Here is a 20,993-nt window from a genome sequence, read left to right as displayed (position 1 = left end):
TAGTTGTCAGGGTGTTCTGTTTCTGCTGTTTTATTTTAACCTTTGACCTTCGGCCCTTGATCTTTTCAGCCGTGGTAGTTTCAGGTTCTTGAGACAAAGGTAGAATACACAAAGTACATTTGTCGAGAGCTGCCTGAGCGTATCATAGAGCGGAAAAGAATACGTCAGAATAGCTTTGCTAGTGCATAAATTACTGTTGCCTTTCTTACTTACCTTAACTTTGTGTTAGAATTAAATACTTAGCACACAGAATCTGATAAAGTTGACTTTTAAGAACATTTGCATGACTGGTAAAAGGAACATTCTTGGTTTCTATTGAAGCTATTAAAAAATAGTAAGTGTTAATGTCAAGTGAAAGACAGTATTTTGTTAGAATGACTGTGATTTGAAAGTATAAACTACAGAAAGCAGCTGCAGCTAATCAGTACATTTTACATTTCATCCTACACTGATTACACAGATTTATGATATGAAAACAAAAAAAAGATCTTTAAAAAAAATAATTTTAATCATGATGCCATTAAAAAGAATTTCGTTTGAACCCCTTTTATCTAATCGCAAAGAATTATGAGCATCTACATGATGTATGAACAGAAAAGATGTACTGTAGGTGAGAAAAAAGAAAAAAAAAAAAGATCAAAGCTGACCTTGCAGTGATGTCAGTCTGTTAAAGGCTGAAGGGCTGCTACAGGTTCTCCTACAGGTTGTCTTGGGAGAAAAATGTGTGCTCTGAAGTCCGGGGGTCCCGCTTGATTTATCGAAAGTTTTCCACAGCAGTGAGAGAACATCAGGAGGGAGATGTTGGAGAAATGGCAAACACCATGCCAAGTGATTCCAGTTGACAGACTGTGGCAAAAAAAGAGGGAATAGTGAGAGGGGGCAAAGAGAGGTAGAGAGAGAGAATCAGATTGTTTCAGAAATGAATAGAGGCAGTGTTTTAGAGCCAAAACTGCCGTTAGGACTATAATGCCTCTATTTTATCCAAGGTAGGATCATTAAAGCTACTGCAGCCTGGATATGGAGATTGGGTTCCACACACACAAGGAGGCACGGAGGAATTTCCACAATTAAAACTGAGGAGAGATGGTTTCAGGGTGAGATTATGTCCTGGTGCGCTCAGAGAGACCACAATCACATGTCTCATGCTTTTGAAAAATGCAGATACACACACATGTTTGCAGCAACCTCAGTACCCTTACAGTGCACTATATCGAATACTGAATAATCTCAAAATGTAGCTGGGTGTGTGAATCATTTCATGCATAAATAGGATCAACATTTCAGAATGCTCAGTTGTCGCTGCGTCCATTTTGCCAGATGAATTAATGGGGAACAGTTTGCTGCACAATTTCTGCAGCGACAGGTGATAGATTTGAATAAAGCAGCCGTGAGAAAATGCCAGAGGGAGCCGGACCGACAAGTGTCAGCAGGTAGTTGCGAGGCAAGCCCAGACTTCCCAGTAACGGCTTTTCTTTGGCTTTCACTCAAGTGTTCAACCCTTCAGGTATCATGGATGGGTCATTATGCATATCAAAGCAATATCCACCTGCAGTACAGACAAGAGTAACAGGTGTTTAGCTTTTTCTGTTGCAGCTATTTTAAATGTTCAGGAGAGGAAAGACTAAAATTAGATTGCAAATTTGTGAACAATAACTAGCATGACTGTTTGAATTTAGCAGCGAAGAGTTAAATATTAGCTTGATAGAGCTAGTTAGCTACTTTATTTAAGCCAATATCTATTCAGTTTATTTGTCCAACAAGTTTGATTTGTTTCTAATATTTGTAAACATAAGTCAAGTTAATGTTATTTATATAACCAAAATTCAAAACAGAAATTTTTCCTCAAAAGGTTTTACAATCAAGGAAAAACACTTGATAAGAAAAAACTCAACCAAGAAGAATGGAGGGGAAAAAAGAGGAGAAATAACATTTTTTTGCTAATATTCCAAATTGGACATCAGTGTTGTGCATCTTGGTGAACAATAGTACGATACTGCTGGTCTGTACTTTTCCAAAAGGAACTCATGAGTCATATTTTTGTCATTATGTCAGAAACAATAATCTTCAACCAGCACAGTGAAAAAAAATGATATCAGCCAGTTCAAGAGTGGATACTTATTTAACTTGGAATCTGGAAAGAAATCTTGCATTTTATTGTTTATTTATTCAGAAAGACTAATGAAAGAAGCCATTTATTACAACATCCAGTGTTGAGCAGAGTGAGACATAAAGGGAAGTTACTCTGGCTCTCTATAATGTTTTGTGATGCAAAAGTCTCGTGATGACAATTGTCCTGTGTTACATTGTTTGGGTTTCTAAAGAGATTAAAAAAAAAAAACTACGTGCGGTTTCATGTATCAGAGTAGGAAGTATGTGTTTCTATCTGTGCAGGTGTATCATGTCTATATTTGGCATGTGATGTCACCACAGTGAGCCCTGCAGCCATCGTCGTGGAACAGTCACAGTTTCAGTGGGTAATCAAAGCATGGTAAGTACCATCTTTGTGAGGTCTGGCGGTGAGTCATGCGTGTTCAGACATGACACATTATCACATGACACAAACATTAACCTGAAGTCTTCAGGGGTCTGCAGGTGATGAAGTCTAGTGGTACATAGCATCAACAGTGTTAAATATCTCTACATATCAAACAATATACTGCCATTTTTTTTATTTCTGTTCACAAAACACCATGACTATAAGTTGGTTTTTTGTTATGTTGGTGATGTAGGACTCATTCTACGGCAGATCTTGTTGGATTTTTGTCTAAATGAGATTGTCAAGGTAAATGTGTGAAAGTCAGGTTGTGTAGATGTAATACTGGGCTACTAGAATCCACAATAGCTGCTATGAAAATCAGGATATAAGCCAGTTTAGTTGTGAAATAGGGAGTGACTGTGTTTATAAAAGCTTTTGTATTTTGGCATGGAGGAACTTTCAGTTCCTTCTTTTGTATGTGGCATTAGAGATGAGGATTTAGGCTTTTTTTTTTAGCGTTAAAACAAAACACAATGACAACTTTAGTTCCTTGTAAACTTTAGTTTATTGTTTAACTTCCTACTACATGCATTTATCATCCATCATTAGACTTCACACATTGAGCAACTCTATGGGTGTTAATAATTCATACTGTAATTTTTTTTAACATTAGCGCACATCAGTGATGAAAAGAACACCATAACAGATAAAATCCAAAGAAATAAAGGTTTGAATTAAATGTACATGTAAAGGTCACAAAGAATATTCTAACAGTAATAGGTAGTCTGTTATTATGGCTAGTGTATCTACAGTAGACACCAATACCTCACAGGAACCGGTCAGACTTGTTCCCGCGCCCCTGACAGGTGGATGTTTAACAAGGTGCTCTGCAAGTTGCCTCATGCATATTTGCAGGAAATGGTCGAGAGTGTAGCTGCGCCTCCTGGTGAAAACCCTAAATAGTGTCCATGTTTGATGTGGATAAAAACAAAGCAGGAAACATTACAGAATGTCCTGTTATTCAGAGCTAAGATCTAGTGAGAGATATAGATCTGTTGCCTGCAGGAAAAAACAGGCATGAGCATAAAATAAAAGGTTAAGAGACTGTATGACTCTCAGTGATCATAATATGAGAGTCAGTGGGCTGAAACTAACTGTGGTTTATTAAGTTCAAATACATTTTTGCATAAATATAAGTCTAATATGTTAATTTTAATAAAGAAAATAAACAATTATACTTGTGCAGCATATTCAATAACATGGAGCTTCTCACATTAAATCATAAGAAAGATTGTACAGATTTACATTAAAGAAAGAAAAAGTCAATGAAACAATTCGACATGCTGTTCCTGAATTTTGGTACATAATAATAATAATAATAATAATAATAATAATAATAATAATAATAATAATAACAAGAAGGAGAAGAAGAAGAATAGAAAGGCAGCTTCATACACAACTGGCAGTATGTGAAGGTTCAAATTATTAACCCCTGCAGAGCCAAATCCAAAGATGGAAAACAGGCAACAAGTCGTGTTGTTTAGAGATTCCTTGGAAAGGCAGCTGAAAAAAATATAACAACAATCTAAACAAGACAGAACTCGTTTCTTTGCATCAGCTTGATCTTTAGTGACCTCTTTAGTCTCACGATACCAGACAATCAGCGATCTTCCCGCCTGTGTTTAGACACTGACTTGTGAGTCTAGTGAAAATACAACACCCAACGTTTTTGCCTCAGGCTGAATCTGTGTTGCCAAAGTTACGAGTCTAAGTACAACAACGCCTCCATCATGGAGCGGTTCACTTGCACTGCTGACAGTGTAACTTAAAATGCATGTGTGGTTTAAGGGTCAGTGATTGCCTTACATATCTTACCACTTCAAGCAGCACATTTACAGTCTTGTTTTTCTATGTTTTATGGATTTGCAGTAAGATGGAAAAAAAAAGGCAGGCATGTTTAATCAACCGTTGTTACATAAAGGTTAAAAATCAGACCCCAGCTAACAGAGACACTGCCTCATCCTCCACCAAATGTCAGAGGTTAACAGATTAAAAAATCATTACAGCTGTTATGATTCAGTCTGTATCTGGTTTTATCTGACTTTATCTGGCAATACACAGAGTTACTCATGGCACAGCAGCACCGTACCAGGAGTACGGGGGAATGGGAGGTAGAGTAAGGGAGGAAAAAAAACAAGATTTGATTAATATTTTGGCATATTTTGTGTTGTGCTACTTTAAATTAAGTATCAGTTGGGCCATCAGAAGGCTACCGTGTGTGATTTTCCTTTAAAAATCACACAAAATCGTCCCTTTAAGCAGCAATGCTTTTGTAAAAACTTTCACAACTTTAATATCTGCTATCAGAAAAGCACATAAAGTAATCAGCTGTTATGAATCAGTTCATTGCTCTTGGTTACATATAACACATATACATATGGGATTTGGGTATATATGTACTGTATATATTGTAAACTGACTCTTATTCTGCAGCAGAGGTTATAAGTAGTTTTGTACATGGTGTATGGAAGTGTTTGGAAGTTGGATTTCCAGAAATATAACTCAAATGGAGATAAATAGTTTGGAAAATGTATGGGTTTTATGGATTTAAAAGCTGTGGATTGAAAAAGCCACACTTTTTGAACTGAATGAAAATATTCGAGTTGATGTAAGATGTCAGGAAACATGTTTATGAGAGGAAAAAGCTGATTGTTCTCATCAGTGAACAGTGACAACAATACAAAGATCTTTTATTTCCCAGATGCTAAAGTTCCCATCAAGTGTATATTAGTGTTTGTGTGGGAGTGTGAGAAGGTGTGTGTGTGTGTGTGTGTGTGTGTGTGTGTGTGTGTGTGTGGAGGGGGTTAACCACAAAATAGCGGAGATGCTCAACCTGACCACTGACCCCTGATGACCTCTGTTAATGAGAGAAAAGTCTGTAATGACACAGAGCTCGCCTGTCAGCCACCCTCAACGGCCCTATTGTCTATCAAAGAAGGTATGCTAGATATTTTAGAAGATGTCTCTGCCCACTGAGTTATTCTTGGATGATCAAGTGTTCAACATAATAAAAGGATGATGTTAAAAGACAAATACGATACAGTATTTTCTGACTGCTGACTGGAGACGTTGCTCATTCATTTTAGAGAGAACTGGATATTTCTGGACCTTTTTGACCTAGTTTTTGCCTTTTTTGTTTTGTTTGGCGGTTTCTGTCATACCAGGTTTTGTTATAACAGTAATGAGTGAAATGAGCAATGAAATATGAAATGTGAGATCACTGTAGTAGGAGTTTTTTTGTTAAAATGTTTTGCCTGTCAGTATTAATGTCAGGAAGGGAATGCTACAGTCTAAAACTTGCTCTCTGATGACCCACCATTAGTTCCCTGGCATGTATTTATGGTAACTCATGGAAATTCACCAGACTTTATCTGTTTAGGCCAAGACATAGACCAGTCTGATACTCTCAGTGCATTTTGTTTATTTGAATATTTAACCGTATATCCTTCATTTTAAGGAAAACACATCTGGCAAGTCTACTGACAATGAGGCCTGTAAACCCAGAACTTCTTCTCCCAGGAGGAATTATGTAGGTGACCAACGTAAAACAAGGCCTGTCATTGTTACTCTTTTTTAGAAAGGAGATCTTATTCAGAGGGTGACTCTGCATTTTTCTTCGAGGTTATCAAATGTCACAGATATACAGATACTGTACGCTTTCTCAAAACCAAAAGTCTTAAAAGGAGCACTGGTGCATTAACATCTTAGTATAATCATAACTGAGCTGTATGCATTTCATCTATGTAAATGTGGTTTGGATCTAAGACAACAGTATCCTCCAGAATCTATATGTATTTTTCTATATGTATATTTTTTTACTTATATTTAAGGTTGCATAGGAACTGAACAAAAGAAGTCTTTAAAAAGAATACTGATTTTGATGGTTTTCTCTTGTGATACCGATTTCAGCTGAACACAGTGTTGTAAAAACGTCTAAAGTATCCCTGAATGCAAGTGTAGTTTGAAGGTAAACATGATGCCACTTTAAGCTGACTCCACCTTCAGTCGTCTAAGCTGTATAAAGAAGGTAGAATCTGTTTCTCCCTCTCTCTTTCTCTCTCACTAAAAGTCTTACGCAGGACTTTGAGCCAGCGAGATCCGATATCGCCTTCATCTCAAGAGGGTTGAGCCTGCGGACACAGAGGGCCTTCTATCCCGCAGAGCCCTGGAAGAGAGTCTTGTTCTGGTCCTTCTTCATCTCCAGACCCAACAATGTACTCTGCAGGCTTGGAGATCCTTGGGATGATCCTGGCCGTGGCCGGCTGGCTCGGGGTGATGGTGGCTTGCGGCCTCCCCATGTGGCGGGTGGCTGCCTACATCGGTCAGAACATCGTCATCTCCCAGGTGATCTGGGAAGGCTTGTGGATGAACTGTTCGGTGCAGAGTACAGGCCAGATGCACTGCAAGGTGCACGACTCCATGCTGGGGCTGCCAGCGGACCTACAGGCGGCTCGTGCCTTGGTCATCGTCTCCATGGTGCTCTGCATTGTGGGCATCGGTCTGTCAGTGGCTGGTGCCAAGTGCACCAACTGTAGCCGGGATGTGAGCAGTAAACCACGACTCGTGGTGGCTGCTGGAGTAATCTTCATGGTAGCCGGACTGCTGCTATTGGTGGCTGTTTCGTGGACAGCCCACGCCATCGTCCTGGGCTTCTATGACCCAATGCTGGAGGAGACGGGGAAGAGGGACTTTGGTAACGCTCTGTACTTTGGCTGGGCTGCCTCCTGCTTGCTCATCCTAGGGGGTGCACTGCTCTGTTGCTCCTGCCCCCCCAGAGCAGCCACAGCACGAAGCGGTGGTGGCTCCGCACCTCCCCGGGTGGACTATTCAGCTGTCAAGACCCTGTCAGTCAATGGCTACACCAGAAGAGACTATGTATGAATATGTGACATCTGGGCACTGGTGATCATACGATGACCAGTGTTAGCAAATTTGTGCCCAGTAGATGCATGCTGGATGTTATGGATGCAGCATGCAGCACATTGGGCACGGACATTAGAATGACAGATAAATGTTTAATATGTTGTTTTGACCTTTATTCTGTAGTAGAGGGTGTCTTATGTTGCTTTTTATATTTTATTTTAAAAATCAATACATTTACTTGTAGATTTTGGCTTTTTTTTCTAAAAAAAAAACCAAACGTTGCAATGTGTCGGATCTTTATATTTTTAAGATAATTTTTGGCACTTTTTGTCTTTATTTGACAATATGGTAGACAGGAAACGAGGGGAGAGAGGGGGGTGAAGGGGGGGATTATGAGGAGTTGCAACACATGCAACATGTCCCCAGAGGGAACCAAACCAGGGACCTTGAGGTGACAGTATGTGATATGCAGCTTGATAATTCAGTTATCAGGACCCATATGTGATCTTAAATGTCTGAAATATACAAAATCTATGCAAATTATTTTGATTAAAGCACATTTTACCAGATTATAAATAAAAGAAAAAATTATATGTCTCTATTCAAGCATGCTTTCTTTTATACAATTATATTTTGTTTCTGCTAAAGTGGATATACAGTTTTAATGCTACAATTTCATGCCACAGAGCCAGAAGTTATGTATGTTATGTTGGTATGCTAAAATTGAGTCTAATTTATAATCTATTGCTGTAAAATCCTTTGTTATGCAGAAACAGGGGCACATGCCAGCTGTAGAGTTCAGCAGAGTCTGACCAATAAGACCCCGTACTAGTGCACACTGAAAGGTATTTTATTTCAGTAGAAATAGATGAAACACACAATGGGTGGCTTGTCTCAGCACCTTATGCTTACCTTCCATTGTAACCTGTCCTCTATTTGCGAGAGTGAAACTGAGTCTGAGATAATAGTCTCCATGTGCAAGGGGATGTAACCTGCACTGTAACAGAGACCCTCAGAGCCACAAAGACCCCATTGATCAGTCGGTTTGCAACTGTTTACCTTAATCCCCGAGCGAGACTCAACAGAATAAAACTGCGTCTGAAAGAGTCACTTGAAATGCAAAGATTTTAAAATATCTATGTCAAATTGGGGATGCTAATTTACTCATCAAGCCTTGTTTTAATGTCATACAACATGTTTGCACGTCAATCTGCTGGAATTATCAGCAGCTTGAGAAAAGCAATATAGTGCATGTTTAACAGTGGATGAAACCAACAGGATATGACCTACTTTTGAGAATTCTTCCAAACTATTTAGACACTTTAAAAGTGTTTAATATCATATTCTTACAACAGCACACAAAAGTTTAAAAGATACAGAATACTGACTTACATGGTAATTCATTGTATTTCTGGCTGATTTGTTCAAGCAATACTAAAAAAAAAACATCAGCAAAGGAAACAAAGTAAGTTTTTGGCTTTTTAAATGTGCTTTTGGCTTGAGCAGTGAGGTTAATGATCTGAAGGATAGACTTCTAAATATTCTGAAAACTCCCTTTGAGTAACTGTAGACCCTGCTGGCAGGATTGTGAACTGAAGCCAACTGTGCAGTCATGTGTTGATGGGAAAGTGCAACAGTCCACTCAAAGTCGATGACAAATCCCGATTCATTGTGTAACACTCTAATTTACTGTACAAGTAAGGTGTGTACAAGTCCGAACACCTCAAGCCACAGAGAGTGACATCAAATATAAAGACCCACATGTTTTGTTCATGGCCTCGAGTAACCGTTCGAAACATCTGAATTAAGGTTTGTTTGCACAATCATTACGTTAGCTTTGCAAGGTTCAAAAGCAAGATACTGTAATGCTTTTGATGACAGCCCCCATATGACATCAGTAAAGCAGCCTCGCTCTCTTTTCCTATGAAGTGAGTGACATAGATGCAGTGCAGATTCAACGCAGCGCAGGTAAAACTACTGACTACTGAGTGTATGTTTACGGGGGTCTTGTGGCACGTGCAGAAGGTAAACTGAGGTTGAGATCCTTTGATGCACTATGACCTTCAAAACAAGGAAACTGATAAGACCCCCATCATTGTGCACACGCACACACAGACAATGTTTAAGCCTCCAACACAATGGACCACTCTCTCTTTGTATCACTGGTCCCTGGAATAGAAACCCTTATACAGTATATTGTGAAAGAAACTCATGTTATTCATATTGGTTTTCATCAGAGTCCTGTGTATCTTCCACATGCAGATAACAATGTTTAGAGGAGTTTAGTGTTGTTTGTGTTGCAGTTCAAGCACGTGTTCTCAGTTGTTAACTTCCCACGGTGACCAGTGACATGCATGAGTCAAAAGACTGTCGTGGCTGTTGGCAAAAGCTGTTTTTAGCATCATATACTGTAGCAGCACACACCTCAACATCATTACGGAGTATTTCATCATCTTGTGGTTTTTTAAAAGTGTTCTGAGGTCTGCAGATCTATTTTGTTGGCCATTATGACTCTTTGCACATACCAGCTTTCTTTGTAGAGATTTAGGGAAAACAAGGAGTTGTGCAAAACAACGTATATCGGGGCAAGCTGCGCAAGCCTCCGAAAGCTTTCCAGATAAACATGATTTCTACATGAATTATTTCAAACACTTGTCTCAAAGTGTAACCGAAAGTAAACACAGAAAGTAGCTGCCTGGGATCAATCAAAAGTATTTCAGGGCAATGTGTCAGAAAAGTTACTTAGAAATTAAGAAGGGCAGGCACCGTTGCTGGGAAGATGATGGACATCATCTTTTGATACGTTTCCATGGATATTTGAAAGCACTTCCCAAAACATCCTCCCCTACTCTCAGCAATATTTGGAGTGATTTGACATAACTTGACCTGCAGACCTTCCTTAGAACCTGAGATGGTGGTTTCATCGAATTTCAGATTCAAAGATACCCGTCAGATCATCAGAGCACTCCCACTGCTTTCTTAAGAATTATCCCAACACACTTAACCTTTATTAACCAGTGTTATCATGCCTCTCCTCTCCTCCTTCTCTCTTTTTCCTGTAGTGTCTGTTTCCAGAGAACTATGCTCTGTGAATTCCCTGATTGGCCAATTTTCTCACTGAAAGCTGCAAATGACCAGATTATCTTGTTCATTAGGCATCTGTATTATATTTCACCCTGTTACATTCAATAAAAAGGCATAATTTAAGTAAAGTAGAATTCCCAACCCATAAATGTACAATTTGCAGTCTTAATAATACAAAAAAATGATGGAATACCTTTGTCAAGATCTAATTCAAAATAATAAAACGGCAGGCTCATCTGTCAGGGGGGAGCACAGCAGTAAACCAGCATTTTGCTGTCTTTCAATCATGCATTGACAAATCTTTACCATGTCTGTTATCCTTTAACTACTCCAAACCTGAGATATGGGCCGTCTGTGTACTCTCCCCTCACCCAAACAGGTGGGAGAGCTACCGGGGCTGACAAAGATGAATGATTAAGCTGAGGCCGTTTTCATGCCAAGGCTGGATTTTTTGGACATTCAAACAGGGTGGGATACAATTTGAAATCTTCCCTGGCCAGTACTCGAGTGACTCCTCCTTCTGCTATAAAGAAATCTGCTTATATGAGCAAACGGCATTCCATGTCTGACTACTCAGATAGAGAAGACATCTGTGCGCTTTGAATCATACAGGTTTAAGACATGATTTCATTGGGGCTGGAAATACTTGGAGTGACTCTGGCTGTCCTGGGATGGATCTTAGCCATTGTATCCTGTGTCTTGCCCATGTGGAGAGTATCAGCTTACATTGGGGTAAACATCATCACAGCTCAGACCACCTGGGAGGGCATCTGGATGAGCTGCGTGGTCCAGAGCACAGGTCACATGCAGTGTAAAATCTTTGACTCCATGTTGGCTCTAAGTGGCGATCTTCAGGCTGCCCGCGCCCTCACTATTATATCCCTCGTGGTGGGCACTGTGGGAATCCTGGTTGCCATGATGGGGGCGAAATGCACCAACTGCGTGGAGGAAGAGACGGCCAAAGCTCGGGTGATGATAGTCGCCGGGTTGGCCTTCATCCTGGCTTCTCTGACCCAGCTGATCCCTGTGTCATGGTCAGCCCATACCATCATTATGGAGTTCTATAATCCAAGTATATCTGAGGAAAAGAAGAGGGAGATAGGTGCAGCTCTGTACCTGGGCTGGGCTGCAGCCGCCTTTCTGCTCATTGGAGGGGCCATCCTCTGCTGCAGTTGCCCCCCGCAACCTGAGAAAAGGTACGGGCCTCCGCCACAGATGGTGTACTCCCAAACCAGATCGATCGCCCCGAGTAGCTATGATAAACGAAACTATGTGTGAACCTACACCTGCTTTTTTCTCACACTTTTCCATCATGTAAGCGACTAAACCAGAGAACCAGAGAGTACGGTCAATTTTAAATGACTTATCTACACACACACACACACCATCTTTATGTGGAGATGGACAAGACTCTGGTATTCATATCACCATGTATGCCTTGTTGAACAGAGCCTACATCAAACTTGCTTTCCTTTTTTAATTTTTTTGTGTGTAACTTTGTGACTGTTGGAAGCTTTGAGGCTAACAACTATATGTCAGTGATGTGGTGTGCCCTGTATTTTATACTGTGTAAAAATCACTGTGTAATTTGTGATCTGAATTTAGAGAATAGTTGAATCTGTAAATGTAGTTTTTTTTATAGTACTGTCTGTTTGTATGTGTTTTGTAAAGAACCTTCAGTTTTGATAAAGAGGTTGATGGAAGTATGTATGTAAAGCCAAAGGATGCAGATTTTGGTTGTTTTGTTTGTTTCTATACTTCCGATTCAGTTTATCTGAAATGTTTTGATGTTATTTGTTACTTTTTTAATTAAAGGCCTTGTTTTTTTTTACTTAAATTGCCTTAATCGGTTTGACTACTTGAAATAAAGCAATGCAAACTGATGTGACAGCCCACCCTCTTCCTCCAATCACTAGAAGATGGATATGCAGATGCAGCACATTCAAAATAGATTTCGTTGCACCCGTGCATACCTAGCTATTAGGCTGACGACTGGGAGTCTATCACAGCACCTATCCACCTGGCTGCCTACCATATGTCTGTTGGCTCCATGATAACAAGAACCGCTACTTTGTCAGCTTCCACACACTATCTGAACTGCCCTCTTGAACAATGGACCTGTTTCATGCCTGAAGGGGGAGACTAGTGGGGGAGGGGGAGGGGGGGTTGTTGTCAACACTGGGTTTCAGAAGCTGAAGTAGGTGGGGGTATTTCTAGGGACACAGCCCCGGCCCCGAAGAATTTCAAGGGCATTCTGGAGACAGACAGAGACATTAAGGCCCATCAAACATAAACCTGTTGTCAGGTGAAAGCCCCATAACTCTAACACTTAGGATTATTTATGCTTTGGCTTCAACTCAAGGAGTTTGTGCTCATTTAAGTCAGAAAGCTCCACCATCCTCGGTCGTATAAAATCTTCAAAAACTTAGCAGCAGTTAAGCCGAACTTGCAAGATCTTTAACTCCTTAAAATGCTGGCAAATGATAAAAAAGGTGAGGAGGCTTTTACTGAGAAACGGAGGTCAGGCACTCTTCATTTACGAGCCTTTTAAAAAACCAACATCCTTGGTGTTGGAAAAAGTCGCCTGGGCTTATTCTGAAGAGGTGATATACAAGTTATTAGACTAAAACAGAAGTTTTTCAGCTTCCTATTTAGCCATTAATATGAAACACAGGTTCTGAAAAAGTATAATTCTACTAACAACGTGTTTCATTAATATGACAAAGAAAATAGACAAAACTGACAAAAATAAATCAGTGAAGTTAAATTAAGTTAAATACCTTCATAGTCAATCATACAATAAGCCTTAAAACCCCTGAAAACCTTGTTTTAGATCTTTTTCTCTATAACATTACCAACTTAACTAGTTAAAAAGATCCTTAGGTATAGTTATTAAGAGTTTTACACTCAAAAACCCAACTAATGTACCTCATTAGGACTGTGTAGTTGTGGGTTGATCAGATTTGACAACACAAACACACAACAATTATCACATTTTGATTAAAATCTTGCTAAATTGTGATTGGTACACGGAAGTACGTGACATCAACGGTGCCTCCAACACTTCAAACCAGTGAAAAGAGAAATACGTACATATATCTGTATATATATGTTCTATATAAACTGTTCTAACCCTGGCAGAAACTTGCGTGTTCATGTAGTTGATCTTTAGGACCTTTAATCCACCTTAGAATTGTTATTTTACGTTATAACAACACATGCAACACTTGCGTGCCCTTTCAGCTGTAAAAGGCGTCTTTGTGGCCAGGCCCATTGTGAAGCAGGCCGTGTAAGCTGATAGCAGAGAGTCTCCAATCCTGAGAGTGTCCAGATCCTTCCTGCCCATTTGGTGATGTCAGCTCCTTCAAGGACTCCTCCCATCCACCTGATCTGCCTTATAAAGGATACAGGTGAAGTCGAGGCAACAGATCACCACACAGTCACAGGTGCAAAGCCTGAAATTAAATTAATCATTAGTTGGGTCTCTGGTTGACTCTTCCCCTTGGCTGATTTTTTTTACTGTGATCCCGTCTCAGGTGTGACACACATTCAGCAGCAGAAGAAGAAGACTTTTCAGTATGTCTATAGGGCTGGAGTTGATAGGCATTTCCCTGTGCATTTTGGGATGGATTATTTCCATCGTGGCATGCGCCCTCCCCATGTGGAGGGTGACGGCCTTCATCGGCAGCAACATCGTGACGGCTCAGATCATCTGGGAGGGCCTGTGGATGACTTGCGTGGTCCAGAGCACGGGCCAGATGCAGTGTAAGGTCTACGACTCCATGCTCGCCCTCTCCCAGGACCTGCAAGCCGCCCGCGCCCTCACCGTCATCTCCATCCTGTTAGCCATCCTGGCCATACTCATCGCCATCGCCGGAGCCAAGTGCACCAACTGCATTGACGATGAGGCATCAAAGGCCAAGGTGATGATCATCTCTGGGGTCTTCTTCATCGTTTCAGGGGTCATGCAGCTCATTCCTGTCTCCTGGTCGGCCAACAGCATAATCAGGAACTTCTACAACCCTTTACTTCCTGATGCTCAACGGAGGGAGCTGGGGTCCGCGCTGTACATCGGCTTTGCAGCCGCCGCCCTCCTGGTTCTCGGTGGCGGACTCCTCTGCTGTTCCTGTCCGCCACGCGAGACCAGATACAACCCTTCACGGATGGCTTATTCTGCCCCGCGGTCCGCAGGTGGGCCAGGGTTAGAACGGAAAGACTATGTATGAGTGAATTTCAAAAAAAAAAAAAAAAAAAAAAGACATTGTTGAATCTCTAACCTGCCTCTCCACACCAAACGGAGGGTGTACTGAGGAAAAAAGCTGAAGAAAACAAGGAGACTCCGCGATGAAGGATGTGTTGAATTTTGCCTTTAATGTCAAGTATCTCTGAAATAGGGTCTTTTTTCCTCAGAGACTGAAATGACATGCAAAGGTCATATGAGTGGAAATTTTCTTTAATCAAAACAAAAGGCATTGAATTTATGGTCTTAGTGCTCTGTTTTTAAAGTCAGCATGTTAAATATTATTGATTATATGATCATATACTTTTTTATACAGTCCTGGCTTCTTAATGTTTACCACTGAATTTTTTTTTTTTTATAAAAACGCCATGATGTCATCTCCATAATAGGGCACTACTGTGTAAAACGTTGAAGAATGGAATGTGTTTCACATTTATGCTGTTTGTTTAAAATGTCAAAACAGGATTATCAACGGGATTATGTTTGTAAATACTGTATTAAGAGCATCATTAATCACTCGTAACAGTCACAACAGATGATAACTGTATAGAGCTTATAGTGCAGTGTGGTACTGGTGGAGTTGGGGTGGTGGGAGGACTGGGAGAGGACTGTGTGAACTGAGCACCTGGTTTTATCGACAACAGTAATTATCTATACACCATTGCTGTACATGTATCTTACAAGTGTTTTTTTTTTTAAATAAACATGACTATTTTTAAGGTACTGCACATCTTGTCTTGTTTTATTTCAAACATACAGTAAATTACCATTTAATTGTATTTTACTTAAGTGAAATAATGCCCCCATTTCAGATGTTGTAACAGCATGAGTCAGGAGAACTAGCAGAAATGACGGAGTGCGAGCTATCCAGATGCCTTTGTAAAAGATCCCTGATATTTGATCCTCTGGGCTTCGTTACACACCAACTCGCAACTTAACCACACGCGCTCTAAACAATTAGCCACAGGATCAGTTAACGGGTAGAGGTGAGAAGAGTTAGCACAGAGGAGTCGAGTCATTCCGGGCAAGTTACATGATTTATTTCAAGGTCAAGGAAATCTTTTATTATCCCCGAACGGCAATTTGTTGTGCAGCCAGCAGAGCCACACAACCATCAGACAAAACTCGCTGAATATTAAAGGCAATAAATACAACATAACATACAACATGATATTACAACACATTGTTTAAAAGGCTAACGGTAGCCGGAACAAAAGAATTAGGGTGAGTGACTCATACCAGCTGATGAAGGAGAAAGTCAAGACTGATTCAATAAAACAAGAATAAAACATTTTCATAACAGTGTTTTCCACATTGATTTAATTTTTTTTACTCTTTAGAGCTTGATATTTCCAACACCCTGCCACATATTTATACAAAAACACATATTCATTCATGGAAGTTGCCCTGTATCACCACACACGCTTCTTCTGTTGGCCACTGACAAGGATATATTGGTAAAATTAAAGGAGCATTTTTCGCTGAAAGTTTTTCCAGTCCACGAGCTTAGATTGTTCCAGCTTCAAGTATATTAGCAGCTTCCTGGTACATAACGTAACTGCTGTCTAGTCTTCCCTTGTCCTGTTTTACACGCTCATCTCTGTGATCTTTATTTAATGATGAGATGCAGCAAAGCGGCACATGGTTATCTAGACTCTGGCACATTTAAAAGACATATCAGACAGAGTTTCCATAATAGACGTGAGTTCGGGCCTTTCAGTCTAGTTTCAAGAACACATGCGGTCACACCTGACAAAGGCAGCGACATGAAAAATAAATGAACTTGTAATAGTAAATATGAGAGAGGTCCGTTGGTGCGATATCACGTTGCTCTCCAACTGTTGTCTCTATCTCCCATATCAGTGTCGCCTCTAACAACGGAAGAGAAACTGCTTGACATCTGGTCATGATTATCGTAACTACAGATTAGAGCTGTTTTAAATTGTAATCAGTATGTGGGAAATTTACCTTTGAGGGTTTTTAAACAGATACTTATTTCCAGGAAATAAAAACTGTGGGCTTGGTGTAATGTTCAAGCAAAATTCGGCAGAACAATTGAAGACAAATGTGTGATTTTTAAGGTCTTAACAAAAAGATTTTATGTTGCAAAGAGATTTTTTAGCAGCAGCTGAAGGCAGATGGTCTAATGATGAACCATTTTCTGTTTTAATTTTAAGGGTGTGTGTATGTGTGTGTGTGTCTTTTAAATACATTTTTTCTCCTAAATAATGAAAAACACAGTTTCTTCTTAAGCAATCAAGTCTCTTTTAACTCATTCGATTTTTTTATTTGCTAGAAAAGACACCAATCAAAACATAACTCCACACAAACCGAAAAGGCGTAGAGAGAGTAAGCTGAACTCTTTCCACTAAGTCATGACAGAATAATCATGACGGCAGAGCGTGTTGACCAGTAGCACTTCTTGTGTGCTGCTCCAGTGACTCGTCTAAGACCTTCAGGCATATTTGGCCGTCGTTAAGCTAATCATTGATTCTCACGCTGGTGTATTTCACAGCCATCCAGAAACACGTTTCTTTTTCCAAATAGTAGGTAGCAGGTCAGAAAACAAAAATACTTTTTCATTTGAAATATTCAAGTAGGTCATACTTCTTAAAGTTCTGACAACATTCATGAGTTTAGATGTAGTTAAAAAATATACCTATAAAACAAATAGCGGTCTAGTAAAGTTCCTGAGGCTATGATGAAACTGAATCTCATTAAATACCTAAACCTGGCTGACTGAGAAGAAAGAAGAAAGGAAGGGAAAAAAAGGCATTTTGTGAGTCTCTCTCTGGTCATGCTCCGCTGGCTCCGTCCAACCCAAAGGGCTAAACGCTGGTCACATGACCGATACTGGGGAATGTGAAGGGCAGAGAGGTTGCCTGGCACCTGAAGTCAGAAACAAAAAGCAACCCCCTCCCCTCCTCACCTCCTCCTTCCCTCCCCCCGAAAATAACACAGGCCCACTGTTTCCACTCAGTGGGAACGTCAACTCACTGAAGTTTCTTACCTGCAACGGCAAGAAATTCAAATCTAAACCACAACAGAGCCACAAAGTTATTTATTGAACAAGAATGATCCTATAAAAGTTACTGAACCATAAGACATTTTTGTTGCTTGAGGAAATTTAAGTGTGAAAAGCTGAACATATTTGTCCAAGCTAGTCATCTGTATGAAACCCTATCAGGAGCTTATGTTAAAACCCTGACGTTCGCTGTCATCGACATACACACATACCTGAAATACTCACATTTTTCTTGTCATGAAGAGACCCTTTTTCATCCCTCTCTCATCTCTCATCTTGTGTTCTTAACATTTTGCTCTCAGTTGTTTTGTGATGCCGGTGCCTTGCATGTTAGTATGTGTGACATTTACTCAACTGTTACATAATTTATAAAGCAGGATGTAAAAAAACATGACCAACACCGCAGATAGTTCCAGTGAATGTGGGAACAAAGGAAGTGGTAGAAATCTTATTCTCTGCTGAAGAAGAATTATGCAAAGTTTGGTCTTGATTGCATATAATATCGATGATTATAGGAGTTTTTAGGTCCTATAACACCACTTATACATTAGGTGAATGTATGCAGCAGCTGGAACAAGATACAGTATGCTGCTTGGTGTGAAGGCATGCCAGGAACAGGTATCATCAGATAACTCATCTATAAGGGTAGTGAAACAAGACATTTAAGACAAAATCAAAACCACAGGAAGTCTTTGGCATCTGTACATAGTGGCATCAGCCACTCACATCAAGGTTTTAACCATTTATTGCAGCGATATGTTTTTTTTTTGCGGTGTGGTGATGCTCATGTGACGCTCTGGAACAAGCATGCTCAGCAAGCTTGCGACAGACTCTGTCCCTGATTTCACAAACCGTGATGGATGAGAAAAACAACATTTAAGGAACTTATTAAAAACCATTCAAAATTATGTTACGTACAACCAGATGCTAACACATGAAGAGGCACGCGAGGTGCATGAGCAAACATTCTGTGTTAAGTTTTTTATGCTGTTTAAAATTGCTGACTGTCTGCTACAAGAAGCACGTTAGCTATTGATCTAAAAGGTCTTTATTATATTGTGCAAAAAAAAAAAAAAGCTGCAGGACCTTGAGAAGATTGGTGGCCATTGAAAGTTAATATTTCACAAGCACTTTTGCAACTTTGCTTTCGTTTTACAAAACGATTTTAAAACTGGAGTTAACAACATTTACACGTTTAGTAATGTGGTTTTGAATACGTAAAGGCCTATAACTTTACTGTGATGGTATATTTGAATATACTTACTGCTTTATTTCCCGAGGCAATATGGACAATTTATTTATTTATAACTTGTGGCACAATACACATGATGTGTTGTTGTTGTTGTAGTTGTTACTGTTTTGGATTTAAATATCATTCAAATGCACAACTGCAGCGCAAAATTAAAAAATTAAAAAGAAAGGTTAATTGACTAACATTTTTGTTGTTGAATGAATTCATTTCTTAAAAATTCCTTTTAAAGAACTTGGAAAAACTAGTTGGAACAACTTAATTTTATGAGTAATTATGCTTTATGCTTTCAATTACTAAGTAAGTAATAATTAAAAATACCTTTGATTGTAGAGGAAAAGCTAATTCCCCTAACTTAGTGTAGTTTGTTGGTTCAACATAATTTAATTAGAAATTGTCATAACTCAAAAAGATTGATGCAAAGTGTTGCATTATTATTTTTTTGTTGTTGAGCCAGAACATTAGTTTTTAGAGTGATGGGGGGAGTTAAGTTTCTGACAGCAGGCAGTAGTGTAGCAACGAGGATAAACAGCTCAACATTGAATGCAGACTGAATGAGCGCAAAATGTTTATTGACCACCTTTTGTGAGAGAGAGAGGTCATGGACATGTGATCGGATTGGTATGTGGGACACGTGACTATAAAACGATGCCTGTGTCTGCCTGAACTACACACCTGAACATCACGGTAGCAAACACTAGCTGATTATGGTTTTATCAAAAAGTAAATATTGTGTGGACCACAGGAGGAGTAACTACTACCGTGGTAGTAGCTGACGGGGACCCAAAGAAAAAAAGAAAGAAAGAAAGAAAGAAAGTTTTATTGTAATAAAAAAAGTATGATAAAAAACTATTAAAATTAACAAAAGTAAACATGCTTTCAACACACTGCTTTATATGTTGTGCTCCTGTTCAAGTCACGGATTACTTTTGTAGTTTAGATTCTTTAAATTTCTCACCAAATCTCAAAAAAATGTGCTTAAATGCAGGACATGTTCTGTGCCAGTTCTCAAGGATCACTGGCACCATTTACAGGACAATAAAATACTGACCCATCCAGTACAACAGAACAGCCCTGCAACTAAAACAGTCCTGTAGTGTTTACTGTAAGACAAATGACTCTCTGCAGTGATACAAACTCTGCATTTATCACACTGTCTCTGCACAACTTACTGATGAAAAATATGTGTTTTTGGTATTTGTTCTACTAACTGATATTTGTCTTCTGACTTATTTTAAGACAAATAGAATAATAATGTAAATGAGGATTTGTACATAAAATATAAAAATGTTTGACATCACTGATCAATATTAAGAAATCCTGCAAAGGAGGCCGAGCAGCTAAATGGCATCGAGGTGATAAATTAACATTTTGTCCTTTCCAAAATGTTATGAAGTTAAGGAAGCGTCGCTAAGCAAAAAGATACACAGTGTGTTTACTTTAAACCACAGGATTGGTCAGGTCAGATTTTGTTAAGTCTGAGTGAATTTTTGGTGGAACATTCATCCCATTAGCTCATTGCTGAGGCAGAAACCAGTTAACGTACCTGCTGATAAAGGTTCCAGTCAGATGAGAAGAGCAAGAGCCCTCCCTTACATTCCAGGAGTGTGTCTCCCAGCCAAGCACAGATAAGAAACCACCTCGCTCTCATCTCATTTACACAGCCAATGCCTTTGTGAAAGAAATAATCTGGTTAGCAGGCATGGCGAACATAAGGCTGCTGGTTCAAAAAGCATCAACATTTGGAAAAATGTGCAAAAATGAGCAACATTCTCCTCTCTCTGAACTGCTTAACCACTGTTTAACCATCACACCATAAGATAAACTTTATGCAAACATCAGACACATTGATGAGAGACATGAAAAGTCCTTCTCAGTCATATTTTATCTTCTTCTAACTCTACAGTTGAAAGGATAAGTGTGAGATTAACACACTATTTGTTCAAAGTATAATATCCTTCCTAATTCTAAGGTGATGTCAGACAAGACAATTTGT

General features: G+C 39.5%; 2 protein-coding genes across 5 annotated transcripts; both read left to right on the top strand.

The window, feature by feature from the left end:
* The first annotated feature begins 1,433 nt into the window (after positions 1 to 1,433).
* On the top strand, positions 1,434 to 7,674 carry LOC121898231 (claudin-4-like). 4 transcript variants are annotated; one of them, XM_042413162.1, is made up of 5 exons: positions 1,475 to 1,570; positions 2,392 to 2,488; positions 5,994 to 6,065; positions 6,446 to 6,503; positions 6,606 to 7,674. In XM_042413162.1, exon 5 carries the CDS (start codon positions 6,749 to 6,751, stop codon positions 7,415 to 7,417), a length of 669 nt encoding a protein of 222 aa, XP_042269096.1. In that variant the 5' UTR covers positions 1,475 to 1,570; positions 2,392 to 2,488; positions 5,994 to 6,065; positions 6,446 to 6,503; positions 6,606 to 6,748; the 3' UTR covers positions 7,418 to 7,674. The 4 variants fall into 4 exon arrangements, with proteins under 4 accessions (XP_042269095.1, XP_042269096.1, XP_042269094.1 ...); XM_042413161.1 differs by lacking the exon at positions 6,446 to 6,503 and having other exon boundaries at positions 1,434 to 1,504; XM_042413160.1 differs by lacking the exon at positions 6,446 to 6,503.
* Positions 7,675 to 11,025: 3,351 nt separating this feature from the next.
* Positions 11,026 to 15,446, top strand: LOC121898960 (claudin-3-like). Its single transcript, XM_042414504.1, has 3 exons — positions 11,026 to 11,555; positions 12,164 to 12,176; positions 14,040 to 15,446. The coding sequence occupies exons 1-3, from the start codon at positions 11,105 to 11,107 to the stop codon at positions 14,707 to 14,709; spliced, it is 1,134 nt and encodes a 377-aa protein (XP_042270438.1). The 5' UTR covers positions 11,026 to 11,104; the 3' UTR covers positions 14,710 to 15,446.
* Positions 15,447 to 20,993: the final 5,547 nt, after the last annotated feature.

This window comes from Thunnus maccoyii, chromosome 6 (assembly GCF_910596095.1).
Source record: "Thunnus maccoyii chromosome 6, fThuMac1.1, whole genome shotgun sequence".
Classification (NCBI taxonomy): Eukaryota; Metazoa; Chordata; class Actinopteri; order Scombriformes; family Scombridae; genus Thunnus; species Thunnus maccoyii.
This window is presented reverse-complemented; position numbering and strand designations above follow the sequence as displayed.

Coding starts and splice junctions, on each gene's coding strand:
- LOC121898960 (XM_042414504.1), top strand. CDS start 11,105: ATGATTTCATTGGGGCTGGAAATACTTGGAGTGACTCTGGCTGTCCTG.
- LOC121898231 (XM_042413161.1), top strand. CDS start 6,749: ATGTACTCTGCAGGCTTGGAGATCCTTGGGATGATCCTGGCCGTGGCC.